Below are 20,433 nucleotides of genomic sequence, written 5' to 3'. Positions count from 1 at the left end.
CGAGCGAGTAAATCAAAATGAATGCCCGCCCCCCTACCCCACACGGCTGGGCTCTGGTTTTTACGAGCGACTCAAAACACTTTGCTTTGTGAGATGATTATCGCACTGGAATGGCAACCGCCGTGCGGCAGGTGATTGCGCCGCCGAGGTTATCAGTTGGGAGGTTGAGAAGGCCCAAAGTGGAAGCGGACCACAATAATCTCCCTGCCTTTGATCCGCAGTACACATCAGTGTCCAACTGAATTGGACCCAAACCAACACTTGCAACAGTTCAGGCCTTCCCTTGTGTCGATTTTCCCCTATCAAGATTGTCCTCCATCTTTGTGAACGACTCGCTGTTCTGTAAATGTGACGGAAACGCCCACAGTTCTGCTCTCTCCAATCTTCTTGGACTCTGACTTGGATGAAGTCCGGAAGGAGCTTTTTCTTGGAGTTTTCGAAGGCGGCAAATTTGGATGAGAAGCACTGAAGCCAAAATGCAACTTTGCGAGGTAGCATTAGCACCGCGTGTGTTTCTGCTCTGACGAGTCCTGTGGCGGAGGAGCGGCCCTCCTGATTTTAGTCTGTATGAGAAGAAAGTCACTTTCCAGGCGGTCATGTCCCGTAGCAACACGGTGAGTAGACACCATTGGCTGCTTTGACTTGGAATTTGTTGAACCTAACCCTGCTTTAAATTGGAATTCTTTGAACCTCACACGCTTTGTGTTGCAGTCCCGAATGCGCCGCCCTCTGTGCACTTCCGCCAATTCTCCATCACATGTCCTCAAAGTTTTTTTGTTTTTTTTTGTTTTGTTTTTTTTACTTTTACTTGGCAACCCTCCTGATGTTACAAAAAAAGTGAAGACAGTGTGAATAGACTGTTTACGTTTGTGCCGATGCAGACAATTTGAAAAGAGGCAAAATGAACAATTTATGATGCCGTAAACAACTGGAAGTCCTTTTTAATAACTGTTAAGAAATGATTTTCAGATAGTTGATATAATAGCATCCATTACATTCTGCTTTAAGCAGTTTAAATTCTCTATCTCTCTCTCTCTCTCTCTCACACACACATGCACACACACACACACACACACACACACACACACTTAGACCGAGTGAAACAAGATCGTGCACATCCATCATGAATGTAGTTTGTCTGGAGAGATTTAGTGTGTCCCTGAGAAACTTGATGTCAAAGGCAGCAAATAAGCGTGACTATGAAATGGGGATTTGCTTGAAGCTCCACACACGCACACACCTGCGCACACACAAGCACACACATGATGTATTGCAATGGCCACTGCAGCGGTGAGCAGGCTCCCAAAGGTGCCCCCCAAATTTACTGGCCCTTGCAGCCACTTGAAACGCGCTTCATAAATTAGCAGCGTGACCACTTTATTGTTTGGTGGAAGAAAAAACGTTGACGGAATTGTCCTTTTGTCTCGCTCGCACGGTCAAGATACTGCACAGCCTTGAGATACAAGTTGCATTTGCTCAGAACTGAAAGCATCTCTCACCATTGAAATGAATGGCAATTCCAACAATTCGTTTCAACCTCCCCAAAAAGCCATCAAAAAATGTTTGTCATGTGTTTTTTAATCACGAAAATAGCACTCGAGAATGTTACACTTCCTTCAAGCATATTGCTCACAACATTCAACAAAATGTTTTTGTGTTGATGCAATCTCGTAGCGCTCACACGTTTGCCGCCTCTTCTGCATGAGGTTCTTGTAGCCCTTTTTTTTTTTATCAGTAATCAAATACGTTCAGTGCAGCTACACGGCTAAACCTTACAAAATGTGTATGCACACACCAAAGATGGCGTTAGATGAGACTTATGTATTGAGCAAACTGAGCTTCCCAGCAGGTGGTCCGCCGAATGTTATCTTAATGACCTCTGTCCTGTGACACACGCATATGTGCACGCACACACGCACGCACGCACACACAGAAAATATGATATATGAAAATTAAAAAAAATCGTATAGTTTGCGTAATGTTATACTAATATTGCCTCAGTTGCTAGGCCACGCCCCTCAAAGGCCCAAATGCAGCACAGAATACTAATTAGACTTTAGAAGTTCTTTACATTTACATATGTTTTTATTCAATACAGAGCTATTTTTACTTTGAGGCATTTTTATTCATCTCAGTGGGTAAAAATTATGATGATGATGATTACTGTTTGCAGAATGAATGAATCTCATAAGCCATAGTCCCTCTAAATCAGGGGTGTCAAACTAATTTTTTTCGCGGGCTGCATTGTAGACATAGCTTCTTTTGGAGGGCCATTATGACTATCAATCCAAATAAATGTATGAGCACCTCATATTCTATACAGTAAAAGCTACAAAACAAACTGACAACTTGTTTTCAAATCAGACAAGTAAAAACTGGTCAAATATTTAAAAAAAAGATATTATTAAAAGTGAAGACAATTTGCAATTTTAGTAATGACACACGAATTTGATGCACGATTTGTCTTCGCGGGCCACATAGAATGATGTGGCGGGCCGTATCTGGCCCCCGGGCCTTGAGTTTGACACGTGCTCTAAGTGCTAAACAAGTGAAGCCCGTTTGCTGTTCTATGAAAAAGTATAGCCTAGCCTAGCACGGCCTCGCCTCACGCTTCATTTTCTTCAGCTTCATCTGCTTCTTGTGCTGTTTCTTAGCTCACTCCTGTTCAAAATTGGTCACGGGCGTCACTTGTGCCAACAGCAGCTCATGTACACTTGGTGGTCTTGGCTTCAGCCACCCAGTGCATTGTCGCCAGTATTTGCATATATTGTAAGTCTGCGTGTGTGTTTGTGTGTATGCGTGTGTGCGTGCGTGCGTGTGTGCGTGTGTGTGTGTGTGTGTGTGTGTGTGTGTGTGTGTGTGTGTGTGTGTGTGTGTGTGTGTGTGTGTGTGTGTGTGTGTGTGTGAGAGCCCACCGACGCAGAAAGCCCAGATGGGATGAGGGATCATATTCTCGATTAAAAACGACACGAGCCGCAGAGAAATTCTCTTTGCGTGCATGCGTGTGCGCAAAGTGCCACATGTTGGTTTTGTCGCAGCGCACGCACACACACACACACACACACACGCGCGCACACACACGCACACGCCCAGTTAGGTAAAGCTCAGCTCTCATTTCCTGAACAAGTTGATAAATTCCAGATCTCCTCAGCTGGTCCGCCTGCACATATGCACGCACGCACAATCTGCTGCTGTTGCTGCTTCTTGTGGGCCAGAGAGAGAAACGTGTGTACATTGGTCGCAATTAACCTTTAATGAAGAAGGCAGGCAAGGGGCGGAGCCATAGACGAACAATCCTCCGTGTGTCTCGGCCATTGGAGGGCTCGCTGGAGGCCAACATGTCATTCTTTCTTATTGAATCATTATTATTACTGTCCATCTGTCGGTTGGTCGGTCCGTCAGTCCGTCCATCCTTCCATCCATCCATCCGTCCGTCCATCCATCCATCCATCCATCCATCCATCCATCCATCCATCCATCCATCCATCCATCCATCCATCCATCCATCCATCCATCCATCCATCCATCCATCCATCCATCCATCCATCCATCCACCTCAGGGAAGCCACCAAATCAGCAACTTGTTGTCATCTTTGCATTTTCCTGGACAGCTTTTGGTGACATTTTGTGTTCTTAGTCTCCAGCCCCGCCTCACGCAGCCCGCAGCCACTAAACGGGCTTTATTGTAGCGTGACTTTTCTTTTGATTACAGGAAGGTCTCACTTTACTCGTCACTCGGTAGCGTGGCGGATCGCGTTACCCACCGGGAGTGCATCTGAGTGCAAATGCGTGCTCAGAGACAAGCTTGCCTATTACCCACTAGAAGACGTTTGGACTTGAAACCGAGGCCTTGTCTGCAGTTTTCACTTTGCATTCACTTGATTCATTTAGGCTTCATTTGTAAATACTCTGAAAAGTTTGTTGACTCAGAGTCTCACTCTGCACCACTGCCAAATGGTGTTCCACGGGGTTCAGTTTAGGGGCCCCTGTTGTTTTCGTTGTTTTTGCTAAACCTGGATTCCATCTTAAGGAACCTTAGTATTTCCTTTCACTGTCATACAGATGGCTAAAAAAAAGACGTTTTCTCCTTAACGTTACTTTTGCTCTGTCTGCCGGAAATCAAACACTGGATGGCATTAAACGCCTTAAGCCAAATGGTAATATAGCAGGTCAGTAGCAGCTTGTTGGTCAGTGGCTGCCTCTAACATCAACTGAGTAGATGTGTCCGCTATCCACTTCCTCTTCTGCCTAGCTGACCTTGTTCCTCGCCAACTTCTCCCGACGGTCTCCAATGCTCTTCGTCCGTCTTTGCAGCTTTACATTTCCCTCCACCCGCATCCTCGCCAGTTGTGCCTCCGCAGCTGGCCACGTTTGAAACGTTGCGGTCCCGGCCGGCGCAGGTATGTTTGAACCAAAATCCCCCTCCTCTTCTCTCCGGGCGACAAGCCAGCGGCCGCGTCTCACTCGACACCCTTTTTTTTGTTGACCACACATGGGAGAGCGAGTGTTTTCTGTTACTCTTGGACGCAGCTTTTCTTTTTGCCCCGTCTGTCTGCGCCGCACGTCTGACGAAAACGGCGACCCCATTTTTCCGAGGCGAAGTGCAAGTTCTGGCAAGGCCGCTGCGCACCGCGCGCCTCAGTGCAGCGGCAAATATTTCACTTTGTCTGTTTGCCCAAACAAACTGCTCGACAAGAAGCGGCGTTTTACAGTGCGGCGGCAGGTAAATGTGAGCCTTGATTACATTAGCATCGACACCCGCGCCGCTCGCCTGCTTCCTTAAAAGCTCCAAAGTCGGCTTTCTTGTGATTGCGCGCACACAGCTCGGGGAATTGCCTCAATTACCTGAAATGATCCCGCCGAAAGAAAAAATGTGCTGAGGTGCACAGGGATAAGCTTTCAGGGTTATCAACCGAACTCGCCAAAGGTGCTCTAAAATGTCAAAAGTGCCTCCAAGATGCTTTTTATTTTCTGCTGACTGCTGCAAAAGCTCGCGCATACTTTGACGGCCAGGAAAATGTTGCATTCCACGTGCCCGATGAGGCCAAGTTGTTGTGTCTTTATCTTGTCAACAAAATGTTTTGCTACCAATTTAAAATTCGACCATTGCGCCCAAAGCGGACTGTTCACAAGTGTGTGTTTGCACTAGTGGGTGTCCCATACGAGTGAATTTTGAGCAGTTGTGGATTCAAGTCATTTATGTCAGCACTGCAATGACATTTATTGATGTAAAGCAACACCATACCGCCCCTTGCCCCCCCCCCCCACTACACACACACACACACACACACTGTACTCTACAGAGGCCTCACTGCTGTGAACATGTGCTCTCACATGAAAGCATTAAAAAGTGAGAAGGTGGATTCTCAACATGCATCCGACCCCCCGTTCCACTTTACCCAAGTTGGCCATCTTTACAGCATCACCAGAAACTGAAGGGAAGCCATCATCATCTTTTTTTTTTTTTTTTTAGAAAGCCATCATACACATGTTGACCAGGAAGGAAATAGGCTGTAAATTGTCAGGAGCTTACTCGTCTGCTTCTCTTTATCATTTGTGGGGCTAAAGCCGTTATTTATGCGAAAACCTGTGCTCAATTCCCGTTGAGATGCGGAAGGTTTAACTGGCTCTTTTCTGTCTTTTAGACCTTTTTTTTTTTTTTGCTTAGCTCAGGCACAAAAAGAACATTTGTGCTGGAGAATGTTTAGTATTTTTATACGCCGTTCCATTCCAGTTGCCTCCACAGAGCTGAGGGCTTATAAAAGGCATGTTGAGGTTAATATGTGTGTCCTATCTTCTCTTTGCATGTGTGTGTGTGTGCGTGTGTGTGTGTGAGTGTGTGCGTGCGTGCATGTGTGTGTGTGTGTGTGTGTGTGTTCATTAGGCAGAACTTTAGCAGAGTTCGTTTACTTGCTGCAATTTTAGTTTTTTGTGAGGCTGAGCAGCGTAACGAACATCCTGACTTTATTGGCCATTAGAGATCTTTAGAACTGTGTGTGTGTGTGTGTGTGTGTGTGTGTGTGTGTGTGTGTGTGTGTGTGTGTGTGTGTGTGTGTGTGTGTGTGTGTGTGTGTGTGTGTGTGTGTGTGTGTGTGTGTGTGTGTGTGTGTGTGTCAAAGCCAATTTTGGTCTTTAAGTATCTGATTTCACTTCCTCTGTTTGGCAATTGATACGCAAGTGTGCTCCAGTCTTAACTTTGCACACACACACACGTACACAATTGACAGTATGCAACCCCCTCAAGTCGTTTGTTGAGTTTAATATCGACCATTTCCTAAATCAATAATGATGCATTTGACCTAATCTGAATTTGATGAATGAATTTGAATTGATGAATGTATACATACAGCACGATGACTGCTGGGATAGGCTCCTGCCCGCCCGCGACCCCCGTGGGGACAAGCAGTAAAAAAGTGGATGGATGGATGGATGGATGGATGGATGGATGGATGGATGGATGGATGGATGGATGGATGGATGGATGGATGGATGGATGGATGGATGGATGGATGGATGGATGGATGGATGGATGGATGGATGGATGGATGGACGGACGGACGGGCAGACGGACGGGCAGACGGACGGGCAGACGGATGGACAGACGGATGTGAACGTTTCAAGTCTTTTGAGCTAAATGTCGATTTGGAAGGCACATCAAGCCAAATTGTAGGTTTGTGTTATTAATCACAAAAGTGAGTTTTTGTGGTGGAATTTAATGCATATTTGTGTCTACAATTGTGATTTCTGCTCGAAATAGTCTGCGTCAAAGCGCTTGATGATACTGAATGGCTGCTCTAATACATTTGTCAGGCACTCTGTAATGATATCAAATATGAGGTTATTTATATCGCCCCACCAAAATATGAGAATGAATGTCTGATCAAAGTATTCCATTGATGTGTGCAGCCTGCCTGAGGAACTCCCACTTGGCCTGTTTCCCCTTAAGGGCCATGCGAGCTGATTGGCCGCTGGTCACGGTGGTCCCCTGATGAAGCCGATCAGCAGCCCACTTTGATGTCACCCCGCAAAGGTCGGCCCGAGTGAAGTCGAGATCGCTGATCGATGAAACACGACACCTGCTTTGAGCCAACGTCATCGGTGGCAGGCTCGGGAGAAATCTGACCTTTTGCCTCACGCGCCCCAAGTAAGTTCAATTTTCTCAAATAAATTGAGCGTGCTTTTGGATGACTTGTTTGCAAACAAGTTTGTACTGTTTTTACTCAGTTCAACACAGTTTGACACCACGACCACCGTCATTGTTGGCGTGTCCTTGCATTGGCTCTCATTACATAAAACCAATTTTTGTTTGGAATTATATCAGGCCCATTCAAGATTTTGGTTTCATTCCCCCTTTGTGTGTTGAGTTACGGTGGGCCGTTGTGCCTTTGGCTTTTATTGATCATACAACACAGGCTCATGTGAATTTGATTGCAACATCCTCGACGACTTGCCCAACCCTGCCCCCCCCCCCCCATCCCCCACCCTTCTTCAACCTGCTACACCACTTTGTGCATTTGTGTGTCATATTAACTTCCTGACCCTGAGGCAGGAAACTGCATGAGGATGAGAACTGACTTGATAAATGGTTCCAAACTTCAAGAAGGTCCTTTTTAAAAAAAAAAAAAAAAAAAAAAAAAACTTCCACATATATAGATGTATATTTTGTTGAAGGCTGGACTGCAACTGCCCGCTGAGCAGTAAATAATTGTATCTTTGCACAGACGGGCCGTGTCCCCATGTGGTCGGCTACCACATTTTTACGGCGGTGTCCCAGAATTTACGAGCGTTACGTTTTCATCTCCCTCTCTTCTGGTCGTGGGCCTCTTCATCATGGAGACAAAGGAAAGGTGGGAATGAAAAGTGAACGTCTGGAGGGAAACAGCTGTGTGTGGACTGCAGCTGCATGGGGAGCCGCCATTAGCTTTGACCTGACCCAAAGGTGTAAATTCTCCATTAATGACGCGTCAATTAGCTTGGCTGAGCCTCGCTGGCACACACACAAGCGAGAAGCAAACGTGTCTATTATTACGGTGGCCTGTTTCCAAGCTGTGATGAATTTCCGAGCCCCTCTTATGAAATTATTCTCTCGTTAGGAACCGGATTAGCCATCTGCCGGCCTCGCTGGCACGAGGCGCATCAAAAAGAATTAGCGCGCGTCGAAAAAGGCCTTGAGTGTCCAAAGTATGTATTCGTTTAGACAAGGCTGAACAATGGAATTAGATTCACATCGTCAACTCTCATTGACATCTCGAGTTAATTTCTTATAACCTGCATAAATCATGCACTGGGTTGAGTTCGACTCGAAATATTTTGAACACATGAATGCCTTAAATCGATTTGATATGGGCAAGAATTCCGATCCCGATCTTGTATTGGAACGCAGGTGTATCTAATGATTGATTGAATTTTTGCGCGGGCGGTCGCACACTTGAGCAACTCCCGACGACGTGCAGCAAATGCGCAGCCGGCCGCCTCGGCAACACACGTGCGGGTGGCCTAGTCAGAGGAGGGAGTCGGGCTATTATTGCAATTTGGAAGCAACTAGACAGTAATCCCTTCTGTTTGCTGGAGAGGAAAGATCGTCTTACTCCTGCCCGGCCCCTCTTTGCACGGCAGCTTTGGCTGGAGGTGACCTCCACAACTGATCCAAAAAGTCTGGACGGCCCAGAGCTGGTCGTATACGTCATTATCGGCTCATGCTCTGCCTGTTCATGGTGGTCTTCTTCAGATTAAGGAACACGCTTCTTTTTGTTAGCAAAAATTGCTACGGCTAGCTGGAACTTGCTTGCTATCTGCACAGCATTGTCCTCACCACGGGTCCAAAACTTTCAACTCAAACTTGCCTGTAAACCGTAAGAACCCATATTTAAAATGGTCGCTTACAAATCTGCGCAAGAAGTTGTTGTAGCAGAAGTTCCTTGTTAATGCATCACAGTGGCTTCAGGACTCTGGAAGCGAGTTTTCTCCTTAAGTTATCAAAGTGGCATCCTTGCCATGAAGCAAGAGCAAACATCTGCCACTTTCTCCAAGAATGCCGCGTGTGGTGATGAACCTCCAAAGTTTCCCCACAGCAGTGTCAGAAACTATTTACAGCCATATGGCCCATGACACCGGGTCGCGGCTGCGTTTCAAGTAAAACCACCAGCAGGCCCTAAAAAATCCTTGCACACAGGCATGGTACAAATTCTAGCATTAGCACCTTGCTAATTACTGCCACTCGTTTTTTCAAATAAATTCCTTCCCGATGTACGACTTCCAGCACTTGAAAAAAAAAAGACTTATTGCAAGCCACAGCGTAGAAAATATCGACAATTCACACCCAAAGTCGTCGGAGACACTTTCATGACCCCTGAAAACATTTTTAATGCAAGCCACCCCCAAAAATGTCAATAAATAGACATTTCTCCATTCTTGCATGCACGAGTTGTCATTAGCAGCAGCAGGGAAGTCTTCACGCCGCATTTGCTGAGGGGAAATAACTGGCGGCGAAAAACCACATACCAAATCGGCACTCCTCACCGGCCGCGTTAACTTTCCAAAACGAGTTCCTGCGCCCGGCTCGTAGCCACCGCATATCGCGGCCAACGGCAGCGGCTCGTCTCTTACTGCTCCTTCAAAGGCAGCGGCGACCTAACTGGTCCCGCGTGCCCCCAAGAGCCATTTGAGAGCTGCTTTCAATGGAGCCAGATCAGAAGCAATTGGTGATCGTGATCCAGTTACGCACAGCGGCAACGGCGGCCTTCTGCTCACTATGAGCAAGCAGGACTTTTCTCTGATACGCTCGATGCAAAAGCAACGCAAAACAAAAAGCGACGTATACTTTGTAGCATGACTAACAAGACTGGCATGCGGTTCCTAGTTTGGCCAGCCCTCAAATGACATACAATAAAGACGGTTTTCAAATGATGCCGCACTGCAAAGCGCATGTCCGTCCGTCCGTCCGCACCGCAGCTTTTGACGAAAGGCAGTGCTGAGGTCACGTTTCACCATTAAGGTTTAGCTAGCGTGAAATGTGTGGATGAGAAGTGCTCCGAATTGCAGCCCGGGGCAAAAGAAAAAAAATAACGTCTGGGCTCACGCACGCATATAAGGAGTGTAGTGTGGAGGGCTGCAAACGCGCATAAGCAAACACGCATCAAGATGGGGGGGGATTGACCACAACAACAATCTCACACACGCACACGCACACGCACACGCACGCACACACACGTCAGAAAACTTTTTGCTGTCAGCAAGATGCCCTTTTGGCAACACATCCACTCGATTGTCTCATGAATGTATGATGTGCCTTGAAATCCGAGAGCCCACCTACTGTTGATTTAAAAAATAAACAATTGCCAGCCTCTTGCTTTCCAATCGAAGATAATCGTTCACTAATTCAGTTTTGTTTTCCTGATTTTCTGTAAAGGTTCATGAGTATTCAAGGCATCCAAAGTGAAAGACGCCTGGATGAGTCTGGAAGTGGCTTCATCTCCGCTTCTTTCTCTGAGGTAACAGGATAGATGTAAACAAGCAATTATTGGCCGGGTCGTCATTGGCGTCCGGCTAAGCGCTGCGGACGGCCAGCTTCTGGCTTTAATAACGGAGCGCCCGTCCTTCATCAGCCCCTCGTGGTGCTCGTATCAGGTGGAACGCTCGCTGCAGGTCTTCCAGCGTCGCTCGAGTCCCTCGATGGAGCATAGGCTTCGGCGACATCTTGCAGCAATCAGCCGAATCGGCGAAAGGTCGCGGCGGAGGGCCGAGCGGCGGGAGGTTGTGAAAACAGGCGGCGGGACTATTAAGGGAAAGGCGAGCTGCATTCATCAGTGCTGGCAATAATTCCTCCTCAAGAGTTTTGATCAGGCTTCGTTTGTGGCCAAGAGATGTTTACAAACACTGTCAGGGGCCCCGGCACGCCACCCTGGGGTCCTCCGTTGCACTCGCCCCACCATCTTTGTCGGTGTCCCCACTATTCATTTGCAATATTTTTTGATTGGTTACGGTTTTTGTTGCGACAACTAAATAGGTTTAGGCCAATGAATTTGGAAAATGATGCCATGTGGAGACATTTTAATTTTCAACAGTGTGGACAGGAGAGCCTTTTTGAAAAAGTGATTTCATGTTATATTATTATTGTGTGCACTGTTGTCCCCATTAATATTATTGTTAGCTGTATTTGATCACTAAACATGTTTCAAAATGTGCTCTTCTACTTTAAGCTTGAAATGATTTCCAAGTACGACTTTCTTCTTGCCTTTGATTGGCTAAAATGGATAGTTTTGTTTGTCACAAGACAACCTGCTCTTTTGTTTTTTGCTTGTGTTCGAGTTTGAATTCCGTTGGTAAGGATGGATTACCAAATTTTGTATAATTAAATGAAACTTTTGGATTTATCTTAGATTTTATTTTTCATGTTTGCAATGCTGTGTGGACACGGCCTTGTTTTTCTCGCTCAGGATTTAATTAATTTATTTACGCTCATTCTGTTATCTGTGCCTCTGCGTGGCTAAGTCACTTTAACACAAAAATATAACACAAAAAGCTCCTCTTGTAGAAACGCCCAAACAATGAACTAGTTCAAATGCTTGGAAAGCAACAAATTTGCCACAGCAATGTAGGAACACAATTATTTTTAAACTGGCTTGATAATTTTTTTTATAACACCGCAAATTTTATTCAGAAATAGTTTTATCTGTCCCTAAATGTATTTTCAACAGGGGGTTCTAAAAAGGTTTTTGAGATATTTTCTTTTTTTTTTTACAGTGTTTGTACAGTGTCCTATGACGTTTCAGATAAATCACCTGTTGCTGAACCCTAAATTCAGAAATACAATTACATTTATTATTATTATTATTAATATATATATATATATATATATATATATATATATATATATATATATATATATATATATATATATATATATATTACATATATAAATTTGTTTACCATGCTATTCGTGTATCATGTAGTCATTCTAATTTCTGACATGCTATTCGTGTATCATGTAGTCATTCTAATTTCTGACTGTAATAGATTCGGGCAGCGGTAAATTATTTCAATCCGTCAATCATTCTGACCTAAAAAAATAAAAAAAAATAAAGACAATAGATTAGAATCTTTTTTTTTTTTAAAGAAAAATCCGAGTGAAGTGTTTATCTGAGTGACGTGAAATGATTGAAGTGTTGATGAGACAGTTTCCCAACTTTCTGGTCTGAACTTCCATATTGGAAATGCACTTAAAAAAGAAAAAGCAACAGGAGTTTTCCAAATCCAAGCAAACTTTAAAGCGCTTGACTGCATCCCACTTTCATAGGAAAAAATGTTTTTTTAAGTGAAGAGTTGCGCGAGTACTGAAGTTTTCTTTTTTAGGTGAGCGCAGCACCTCGTCCTTTTGCGCGCTCCTAAGAGAGACGTGCGCGCCCCCGTCACCAGACGCTCTTTGGCTCCTCCAGGTGTCCGTCAAGGGTGAACATTTCAAAAAAGCGTTTTGGATGGTAGGCGTGTCGACCGGGAAGAATGCTACCTCCACCTCCACACGCGTCAGGTTACTTTTTTTTTTTTGAGTGACAGCGTCACCATGGCGAATAATTCCACGCCGGGCTATTGTCTAGTGCGCGCCGTCCCTGGGCTCGGGTGACCGACCAATCAGGCTCCGCGTCCACGCGTGTTTGCCTGCTTGGAATAATATTTTTAAAAGGGAGCTCCGCCACGAGCGCTGCATGAGAAGCAGGAGGCGCAGGAGGACGAGAAGAGCAAGAGCGGCAACTTTTTCTTCAGCTCTTTCCTGCATGCAACAACTCTGGAGCAAGGACTGACTTTGTTGTTTATTTCATTTTTTCCTCACTCGCCAGTCGCCACTCGCGCACACCCCCGCCCCATGGCCGGAGCGGAGCGTGACCTGATCGCGGACTTTGGGCGTTGAGCGAGCGGGGTCCCCCCCGCGGGCACAACTCGCGCCGCTATGTCCATGCTGCCGACTTTCGGCTTCACGCAGGAGCAAGTGGCGTGCGTGTGCGAGGTGCTGCAGCAGGGCGGCAACATCGAGCGCCTGGGCCGCTTCCTGTGGTCGCTGCCGGCGTGCGAGCACCTGCACAAGAACGAGAGCGTCCTGAAGGCCAAGGCGGTGGTGGCCTTCCACCGCGGCAACTTCCGCGAGCTATACAAGATCTTGGAGAGCCACCAGTTTTCGGCACACAACCACCCGAAGCTGCAGCAGCTGTGGCTCAAGGCGCACTACATCGAGGCGGAGAAGTTGCGCGGGCGGCCGCTGGGTGCCGTGGGCAAGTACCGGGTGCGCCGCAAGTTCCCGTTGCCGCGCTCCATCTGGGACGGCGAGGAGACCAGCTACTGCTTCAAGGAGAAGAGCCGCAGCGTGCTGCGCGAGTGGTACACGCACAACCCCTACCCGTCCCCGCGCGAGAAGCGCGAGCTCGCCGAGGCCACCGGACTCACCACCACGCAGGTCAGCAACTGGTTCAAGAACCGACGCCAGCGAGACCGCGCCGCCGAGGCCAAGGAGAGGTGAGCGAGCCAGCGATCCAGCGAACCAGCGAGCGAGGACGCTCGCCAGTCGACGCCTAAAAATCCTCATACGATTATTTATACATCAATGCCTGACTGACCATTTTACTCCCCGAAGTCCCTGTCAAAATCATTTGGAGGACGCGCCGTCAACACGAGAAACTCTCCTTCCCAGCCTCGCTAAAATCAGCAATCAATTGCCAGTCGACGCCTAAAAATCCTCATACGATTATTTATACATCAATGCCTGACTGACCATTTTACTCCCCGAAGTCCCTGTCAAAATCATTTGGAGCCCCAAGCTAACTCAAAAGACCCTTGCTTGTTACAAATTTGTAAGACTATACCTGGGCAAGAACACACTGTTAACATCAACAACAACAACAACAACAACAACAACAATAATAATAATAATAATAATAATAATAATAATAATAATAATAATAATAATAATAATAATAATAATAATAATAGCATCGTTGTGGACATTATGGATACTTTTTTTTTGCATATATTACCTATATGAAATTATAGCCATAAAGGTGGAAAGATCAACACAACCAAAATGTTCACAGAAGACACTGATTGTAAAAAAATATTTTACTCTTGACGAGCCATTCCAACCACTACTGGGGCCCTGGCTGAACTTTGAGACCCCACAGCCAGTCCAGTTGTCATTGAAAGAGTGCTCGTTATAAGCACCCAAGCGCTCCATAAATTTAAGATACCGAGTGGGGGGTGCTTTTTTATTCTTGTCCGAACCAAAACGAGTCCATAAAAAGAGCATTATAGCAACCTGAGACATTTTGTATGCGTGGCTGTGTCCCCAAAAGTTAACTTTCGTGTAAGAAGTTGCAGTGAAGCTCTTCTTTGACCAAGTCGACATACACTTGAGATCTTCTTGAAGTGCTTGGAATGGATTAAAGCAACGAAAATGAGAGGCCAGCCAAGCTCTCCGCTGCTGCTCAAAGTAGAATTGACTTGATTTTTTTAAGTGAAATAACGTCACGCGTGGCATTCAGAAAAGTCCAACCTCTTGCCGAAGATGGAGCACACAGAAAACACCTCCAGTTGTGTGTGCCAAGCGGAAGAAGACATGTTGCTGTCAGGTGTTTGCTGCATGCATGCTTGCTGGGTGTCTTCTTTCACCCTCAGGCCACTAATTCGAGGCTGAAAGCTGCAAATCAATCACGTCTTCCCAGAGACAGAAAGGGAAAGAGAGAGAGCAACAATTTGCTCCTATAGGAGTTTTCACAGCGGATAGATACCCTAAATTAAAACTGCATTCAAGAAAATAATGCAAACATCCTCAAAGCAATTCCCTGTCACGTACGTGTTTTGCTATAATACGTAGCATAATATAATCAATATAATGCACGCCCAAAAAAATTTTGGGCAACAAATATGAACCCATACACTTGGACCAATAAGTTCCTACGCAGAATTGGTGAAAAATTGGGCTTTTTTTTAAATAGAACCGATTAGGGCTATATAAATTACAGAGCCATCACATTATTTTCTTTTTGTTTAATAATTGTGCTTTTCTAAACGCCTTCAGTATGTAATTGTTTATAACGTAATTATTATTATTATTTATTGTACAATTCTGCACAAATTTTACATACGGTACAATTTGTAAGACGTGTAAAATAATTACAAAATAATTTTAGTAAGATTCAAATACAATACAATACACTGTAAATTATATTGCCTTGAAAGTTTGAGTTGACAGTGGAAGGGGGGAGGTGAGTACTTTGATCGTGTACATTAGTTGCGCATGATTGAAATGTAAAGTGATTTGCAAATCTACACCTCCAAAATAATAAAATCATACGAGCTGACCACATTTTGTTCATATGCGTGCAACCGGTTCGAATTCATATATTCTAAAGAGGCCTACTTTTCCCCAGAAAAAAAACATTTTAGTAAAAAACATTAAGAACGCTAAGTTTCATTTGTTTTGGTTAAAAAAAAACTATACTAGGAAAGCTTACTCACAATAGCTAGGGTGTATTATTATTATTATTATTATTATTATTATTATTATTATTATTAATCCGTTTATTTATTTGTTTGTCTATTTATTTTATTTGTACTATTATTAGTAATAGCGCTCGCGATGTTTTGAATGTAATTTGAAGTGCGTCATGACCAAAAGAAATGTGCCAAATATTCAGCGCCCTTCTGTGTTTACAGGGAGAACAACGAGAACTCAAACAACAATAACAACAACAGCAGCAACAACAGCAGCAGCAGTAACGCACTGACTTCGTCGCTGAACGGAAATAAAACTCTTTTGGGCAGCTCGGACGAGGACAAAACGCCCGCGGGCACGCCGGACCACCACACGTCGCCCAGCCCTGCACTTCTGCTTGGCTCGGCCGGCGGCCAGCTGGCCCCCTTGCACGGCCTCCCGCCCCCTCCCGGACCCAGCGCCGTCCTGGTGTCCGGAGGTGGCGGCGGCGACTCGGCCCACCAGCACCACCAGCACCACCAGCACCACCACCACCATCATGCTCCTCCTCATCATCATCTTCCTCACCACCACGGGTTACACCATGACACCATCCTCAACCCCATGTCGTCCAACTTGGTGGACCTGGGTTCGTAGAGGAAGGCAAAGGAGGACACATGTTTACTCTTTTTTTATTTTTGAATATAGAATATGCAGAAATGTGCCAGTGGGATTTTTGGGGGCGACAGAAAAGCACTTAAAAAAGGAAGCCGTTTTCTCTTCAATTGGCTACAAAGGTGAGGCGGGTCCATTTCGGTGGAAAAAGACCGAAGAGCAAAATGTAACTCGCCAAATTGTTCAAAACAATTCAAATCGTACAAAATGTCTTAATTGTTGCTAATTCTTTTGGTAGGTGGATTAGTTTTGTTTTTCTTCGTTTACAGGGTTTTCCAAGAGAGCCCAACTTTTTTTTTTTTTTTTCATGCAGGGAGTGAAATGCGAGTCGTACGTCCTCCTCAAGTGTCTTATAAATAGAGCCGAAATATCTTTGAGTAATCTCTTGATACTATGATGGTGATTATTATTATTATTGTTGGACGAAAAAAAAAAAGACTGCATGTGAAGTTGACATGATGAAGCCTCAAAGGGGTCGCCTATAGTTTCTTATAGCCTTTACAATAAAAACACAAGAAATGTGCATTAACTTGGACCATTTCTTTCATTTGACCCCCCCCCCCCCCCCCCCCTTGTTTGATCAATCTCAGCAAAGCTTGCAAACAAACCACGCGGGAAATTATTGGATTTTCTATTTGATTTTACGATATTTTGTCCCTTTTGTATGTTGTCTTATCTTGTAAAAGAAAAACTAAACAGAGATCAGTTCAACCTTAGTTTGAAAGTTTTCAACTCATTTTCATTCAGCCTAACTGAAAGATGTTAACTATATTTTGTATGTTCTATTCAAATGTGAAATTTCTCAAATGTTGTTTGAAAGTAACACAGATATTTGATACAAATTAATTAAATGTAAACTGAACGAATTAAGTGAAGCCTAGCTAATGTTCTATTTTACTTATTCCAATTGGAGGAATTAGTTGAAGGAAAACAAGTGCTTTCCTTGAGTTGAATTAAAAAACATTTTTTTTAATCAAAATTGTTCACTTGAAAAATATATATACATATGTAGGTAATCACGATGACGTCGCCGCTGTCCCATTTTGGTGTAAATGTTAATCTTGTGTTTTGTAGAGGCTCAAAGTAATAAAAAAAAAGAAGCATTGTCAGTAACACGCTGACGTCAACAGCGTCACCATGGCAGCGTGTTGTAAACGCGATGTTCTCCCACGCAAATGAACGTGTAAAAACTCTCGTAAAAGCCACAAAACGCTTCTCGTGTGCATGGGAAGAATCACCATGCAGGAACACTTTGACACTTTTTAATCTTTCAATCATGTCTCCCTGTGAAACAGCAAATGTTTATCAATAGAGGGGAAATGCATCTTCCGGGAAAACACTAAATATCTGTGTGGGTTGTGCGTGCGTGTGTGTGTGCGACACGGCTTTCGTTGATTTAAAAGTCTTTACTGTGTTTGACTTGAAAGCTGCCATTCAAATATCATTTTGTGTTGTTGTTGACTTGAGCTATTTTGTCCGGTGTCAGCTTCAACTTCCCGCCTGCGTCCAAGATAACTTCAGCGGCAATTAGATCGCTTGAGTAGACTTTTTTTTTTTTTTTTTTTGTCGTTGTTGTTGTTGTTGTTGTTTTTGTCTGGTCGGTGTCAGGTGCAGCACGTCAACATTTGAGTGTGACACATTTCTGGTCCCGCTGGGGAAACTCTTCACTTCGCTCCCCATCACAGGGGTCAGCGGTCAAACGTTTATAGCATCCTAGCAGCTAAAAATGAGACGGAGAGGACTTCACACAGACTGACGATTAATGGCCTCATGGTAGAAGCATCAAAGGTGTGCATGTCTGTGTGTGGAGGGGCAAAACTTTAAGTTATCAATTTGTGACGTTTATGGCAACATTGTTAGCACAAGAAAAAAAGCAAGTAGTTTGCTCCAAAACAATTTGTCTTTCTATTTTTTAGTTGGGCAACAGTAAAGAAACTTTTTTTGTGTTGAAAATGCACAAAAGTCTATTTTCACACAACAAAATATTTTATCAAATTGCCCAACAACTTTGTTGCCAACTTTTTTTCTTTACAATTCAGTTATAGGAATAACTAAGATTAGTTGAATAATTTCAAAGGACATCATTCCAAATTTAAAATTGGTAACTTTTTGTACATTCACTGATTAAAAGATAATTGTTATTTTGTAGTTGTAGAGCCCCTGAAGTGGCGGAAATAAAAATCAAATGTTTCTTGTGCGTACCAGAAAGTTTCTCCTATGCACAATAAACTTTGACATCACACGACATCAAATTAAAACCATCATTTGCTCAAAACTGATTGCTGGTTATTCCAGTTTTGTTACGTTTCATGCGTGGTATCAATTAACCAAATTAAATGAAACTAAATTAAGCATATTCTAATCACATTTGGCTCATTATTTTCATCCTGAAATGATATTCCTCTGCACATGAATGTGTTAATTAGCTGACAGCAGCTAAGCCAAAACATCAGAAAAAATCCTACCATTACTTTTATACACGTGTTGTGTATAATAATTAATTCTGTACAAAATGTAGTAAATGTTTTTCCCGCCGAGAAGTATTTGCAGCAATACACTTGGTGTAAAGATTTTAAATCATTTTGTGTCCCTTTTCACTTGTATGAAGAAAGCAACATTTGTCAGGGAATATCTGGACATGGTGGTGGTCTCCCGTCTCCTTGTCCTCCTTATCCACCTTTACGTTGAGGTGCACATGCAACACCTTAATAGAGCTGCACAACGAGTTCCATATCTTCTGCTGCTGCCTGGAGACATTTTCGACTGCAGGCTATAAAACAGCTGTGTGTGTGTGTGCATGCGTGTGTGTGTGTGTGTGTATGTATGTATGTGTGTGTGTGTGTGTGTGTGTGTGTGTGTGTGTGTGGTGATATATTGTGTTACAGTCAAAAAGTGGAGCAAGATGGCGGTGGCTGCTGAATGTTGCAGGAAAAAAAAAGTGGCGGTGCTTTCCCTCGTGGTAGCCATGCACGTCTGACCTCCATTTGGATGCCGTTCAAGCCGTCTGATGACTTTTACAGCCATTGTCACTCGATAGCGTCCCACGAAACGAGTCGGCCGTGACGATTACCGCCACCTTTCTGGAGTGTCGGCTCACTCGAGGAGGCCTGTTAAAGGCTGCAGCGTCGGCACCGGCGCCTCGAGAGAGGCCCAAGCTCGGCAAGAACTTTACGAGCGTGGAGTTCCGCTAGTTTGCGGCGGTGTTCCCAACAACAAAGCAGACGATCCGGTCGGCAAATTCTTCTTCAGGACAAAATGCTCTTGCAGTAGATGGCAGAAGGTACAAATGAGCTACTTGTTGCTACTCATGCAAGAGAATTTTTCTGTTTAACATTCATCACCCAAAATTACAGTACGATAAGCAACTCCACTTCAAATATGGAGCCACTTGATTCCCGCTGGTGATTTCGAATGGGACTCGGCGAAGGAAAAGACCTGCTGCCAAAGTGAGAAGCAAGAAAGGCTGGCGATTTCAAAAAGCTCTTGTCTCTTAAGGGACTTCTGTCCTCTGAGCTGCTTTTTCCTCTGCGCCCCACTGTGGCCCTATCTCTTGTATTTCTCGCATTTCCTTCAGCTTTGCGAAAAATGTCATCAGGTCAAGGCAAGGCAAAAAGACGAGGAAAGACGGCACTGCTTCAAATGACTTCCACTCCACTTTTCCTGAGCGACTCCATCGATAGCCTTTGTCGGTTGCCAGTTGCTTGAAATTTTGTTCCCAGACCGGAAATACATCACAAACGTCTCGTCACTCATTATATTCACCTGGCTCATCTGAAAATAGATATCTCACAATCGTGATATTGTAGGATTATTTTACCCATGTTGTCTGTGTGTGTCTTGGCAGCGCCCAGGCAGCCTCTGTTGGCCTGCAGCCATCCCCACTTATTCCTTCTACAAAGTCCATTTCTTTTGTGTGTGAGTGTGTAATCCTGCTATTATTTTTTACTTTACCTAAAGTATCTGACATGAAAAATACATGGGGGGGTGGGGCAACAATAACAACCAATAAGACAGCAATAAATAACTGTTTTTCTTATTCAAGTGTGAATTCAAATGACTCCTACAGGACGTGAATTTTACTTCTATCTAGTGGCCAGAGTGTGAACCTCATGGAACACTGAGGGGAAACATGTTCAGTGCAGGTAAGTTGATCGTTTTTATTTTATTTTAACAGTAATTTTCTTAAACATTCAAATAAACAGATTTGCATTCCCTTTTCTACTTTGGTTTATTGAACAACAACAACAAACACAATAATCCAATTGCCATCAATGCTCCGGCAGATTTTGTTAGTTGCACGT

General features: G+C 44.3%; 1 protein-coding gene and 2 long non-coding RNA genes across 5 annotated transcripts; all 3 read left to right on the top strand.

Annotated features, from left to right (window-relative positions):
• Nucleotides 1-3,467: 3,467 nt before the first annotated feature.
• Nucleotides 3,468-11,372, top strand: LOC148393533 (uncharacterized). 3 transcript variants are annotated; one of them, XR_015860402.1, is made up of 4 exons: nt 3,468-4,400; nt 6,907-7,144; nt 10,409-10,490; nt 10,605-11,372. It is a non-coding gene; the product is annotated as an uncharacterized LOC148393533 (long non-coding RNA). The 3 variants fall into 3 exon arrangements; XR_015860403.1 differs by lacking the exon at nt 3,468-4,400 and adding an exon at nt 4,422-4,723; XR_015860404.1 differs by lacking the exon at nt 3,468-4,400 and adding an exon at nt 6,603-6,666.
• Nucleotides 11,373-12,597: 1,225 nt separating this feature from the next.
• six2a (SIX homeobox 2a) lies at nt 12,598-16,661 on the top strand. Its single transcript, XM_088384803.1, has 2 exons — nt 12,598-13,503; nt 15,700-16,661. Exons 1-2 carry the CDS (start codon nt 12,944-12,946, stop codon nt 16,112-16,114), a joined length of 975 nt encoding a protein of 324 aa, XP_088240929.1. The 5' UTR covers nt 12,598-12,943; the 3' UTR covers nt 16,115-16,661.
• Nucleotides 16,662-17,781: 1,120 nt separating this feature from the next.
• LOC148393531 (uncharacterized) lies at nt 17,782-20,091 on the top strand. Its single transcript, XR_015860563.1, has 3 exons — nt 17,782-17,920; nt 19,018-19,412; nt 19,486-20,091. It is a non-coding gene; the product is annotated as an uncharacterized LOC148393531 (long non-coding RNA).
• The last annotated feature ends 342 nt before the right edge of the window (nt 20,092-20,433 follow it).

The sequence above is a fragment of the Syngnathus floridae genome, chromosome 9 (assembly GCF_059516105.1).
Source record: "Syngnathus floridae isolate MCC-2025c chromosome 9, RoL_Sflo_1.0, whole genome shotgun sequence".
Classification (NCBI taxonomy): domain Eukaryota; kingdom Metazoa; phylum Chordata; class Actinopteri; order Syngnathiformes; family Syngnathidae; genus Syngnathus; species Syngnathus floridae.
This window is presented reverse-complemented; position numbering and strand designations above follow the sequence as displayed.

Excerpts from the sequence above, each read along its gene's own strand:
- six2a (XM_088384803.1), top strand. The coding sequence starts at position 12,944 with ATGTCCATGCTGCCGACTTTCGGCTTCACGCAGGAGCAAGTGGCGTGC. Across the intron at positions 13,504-15,699 it reads GCCGCCGAGGCCAAGGAGAG|GGAGAACAACGAGAACTCAA; the intron begins GTGAGCGAGCCA and ends CTGTGTTTACAG.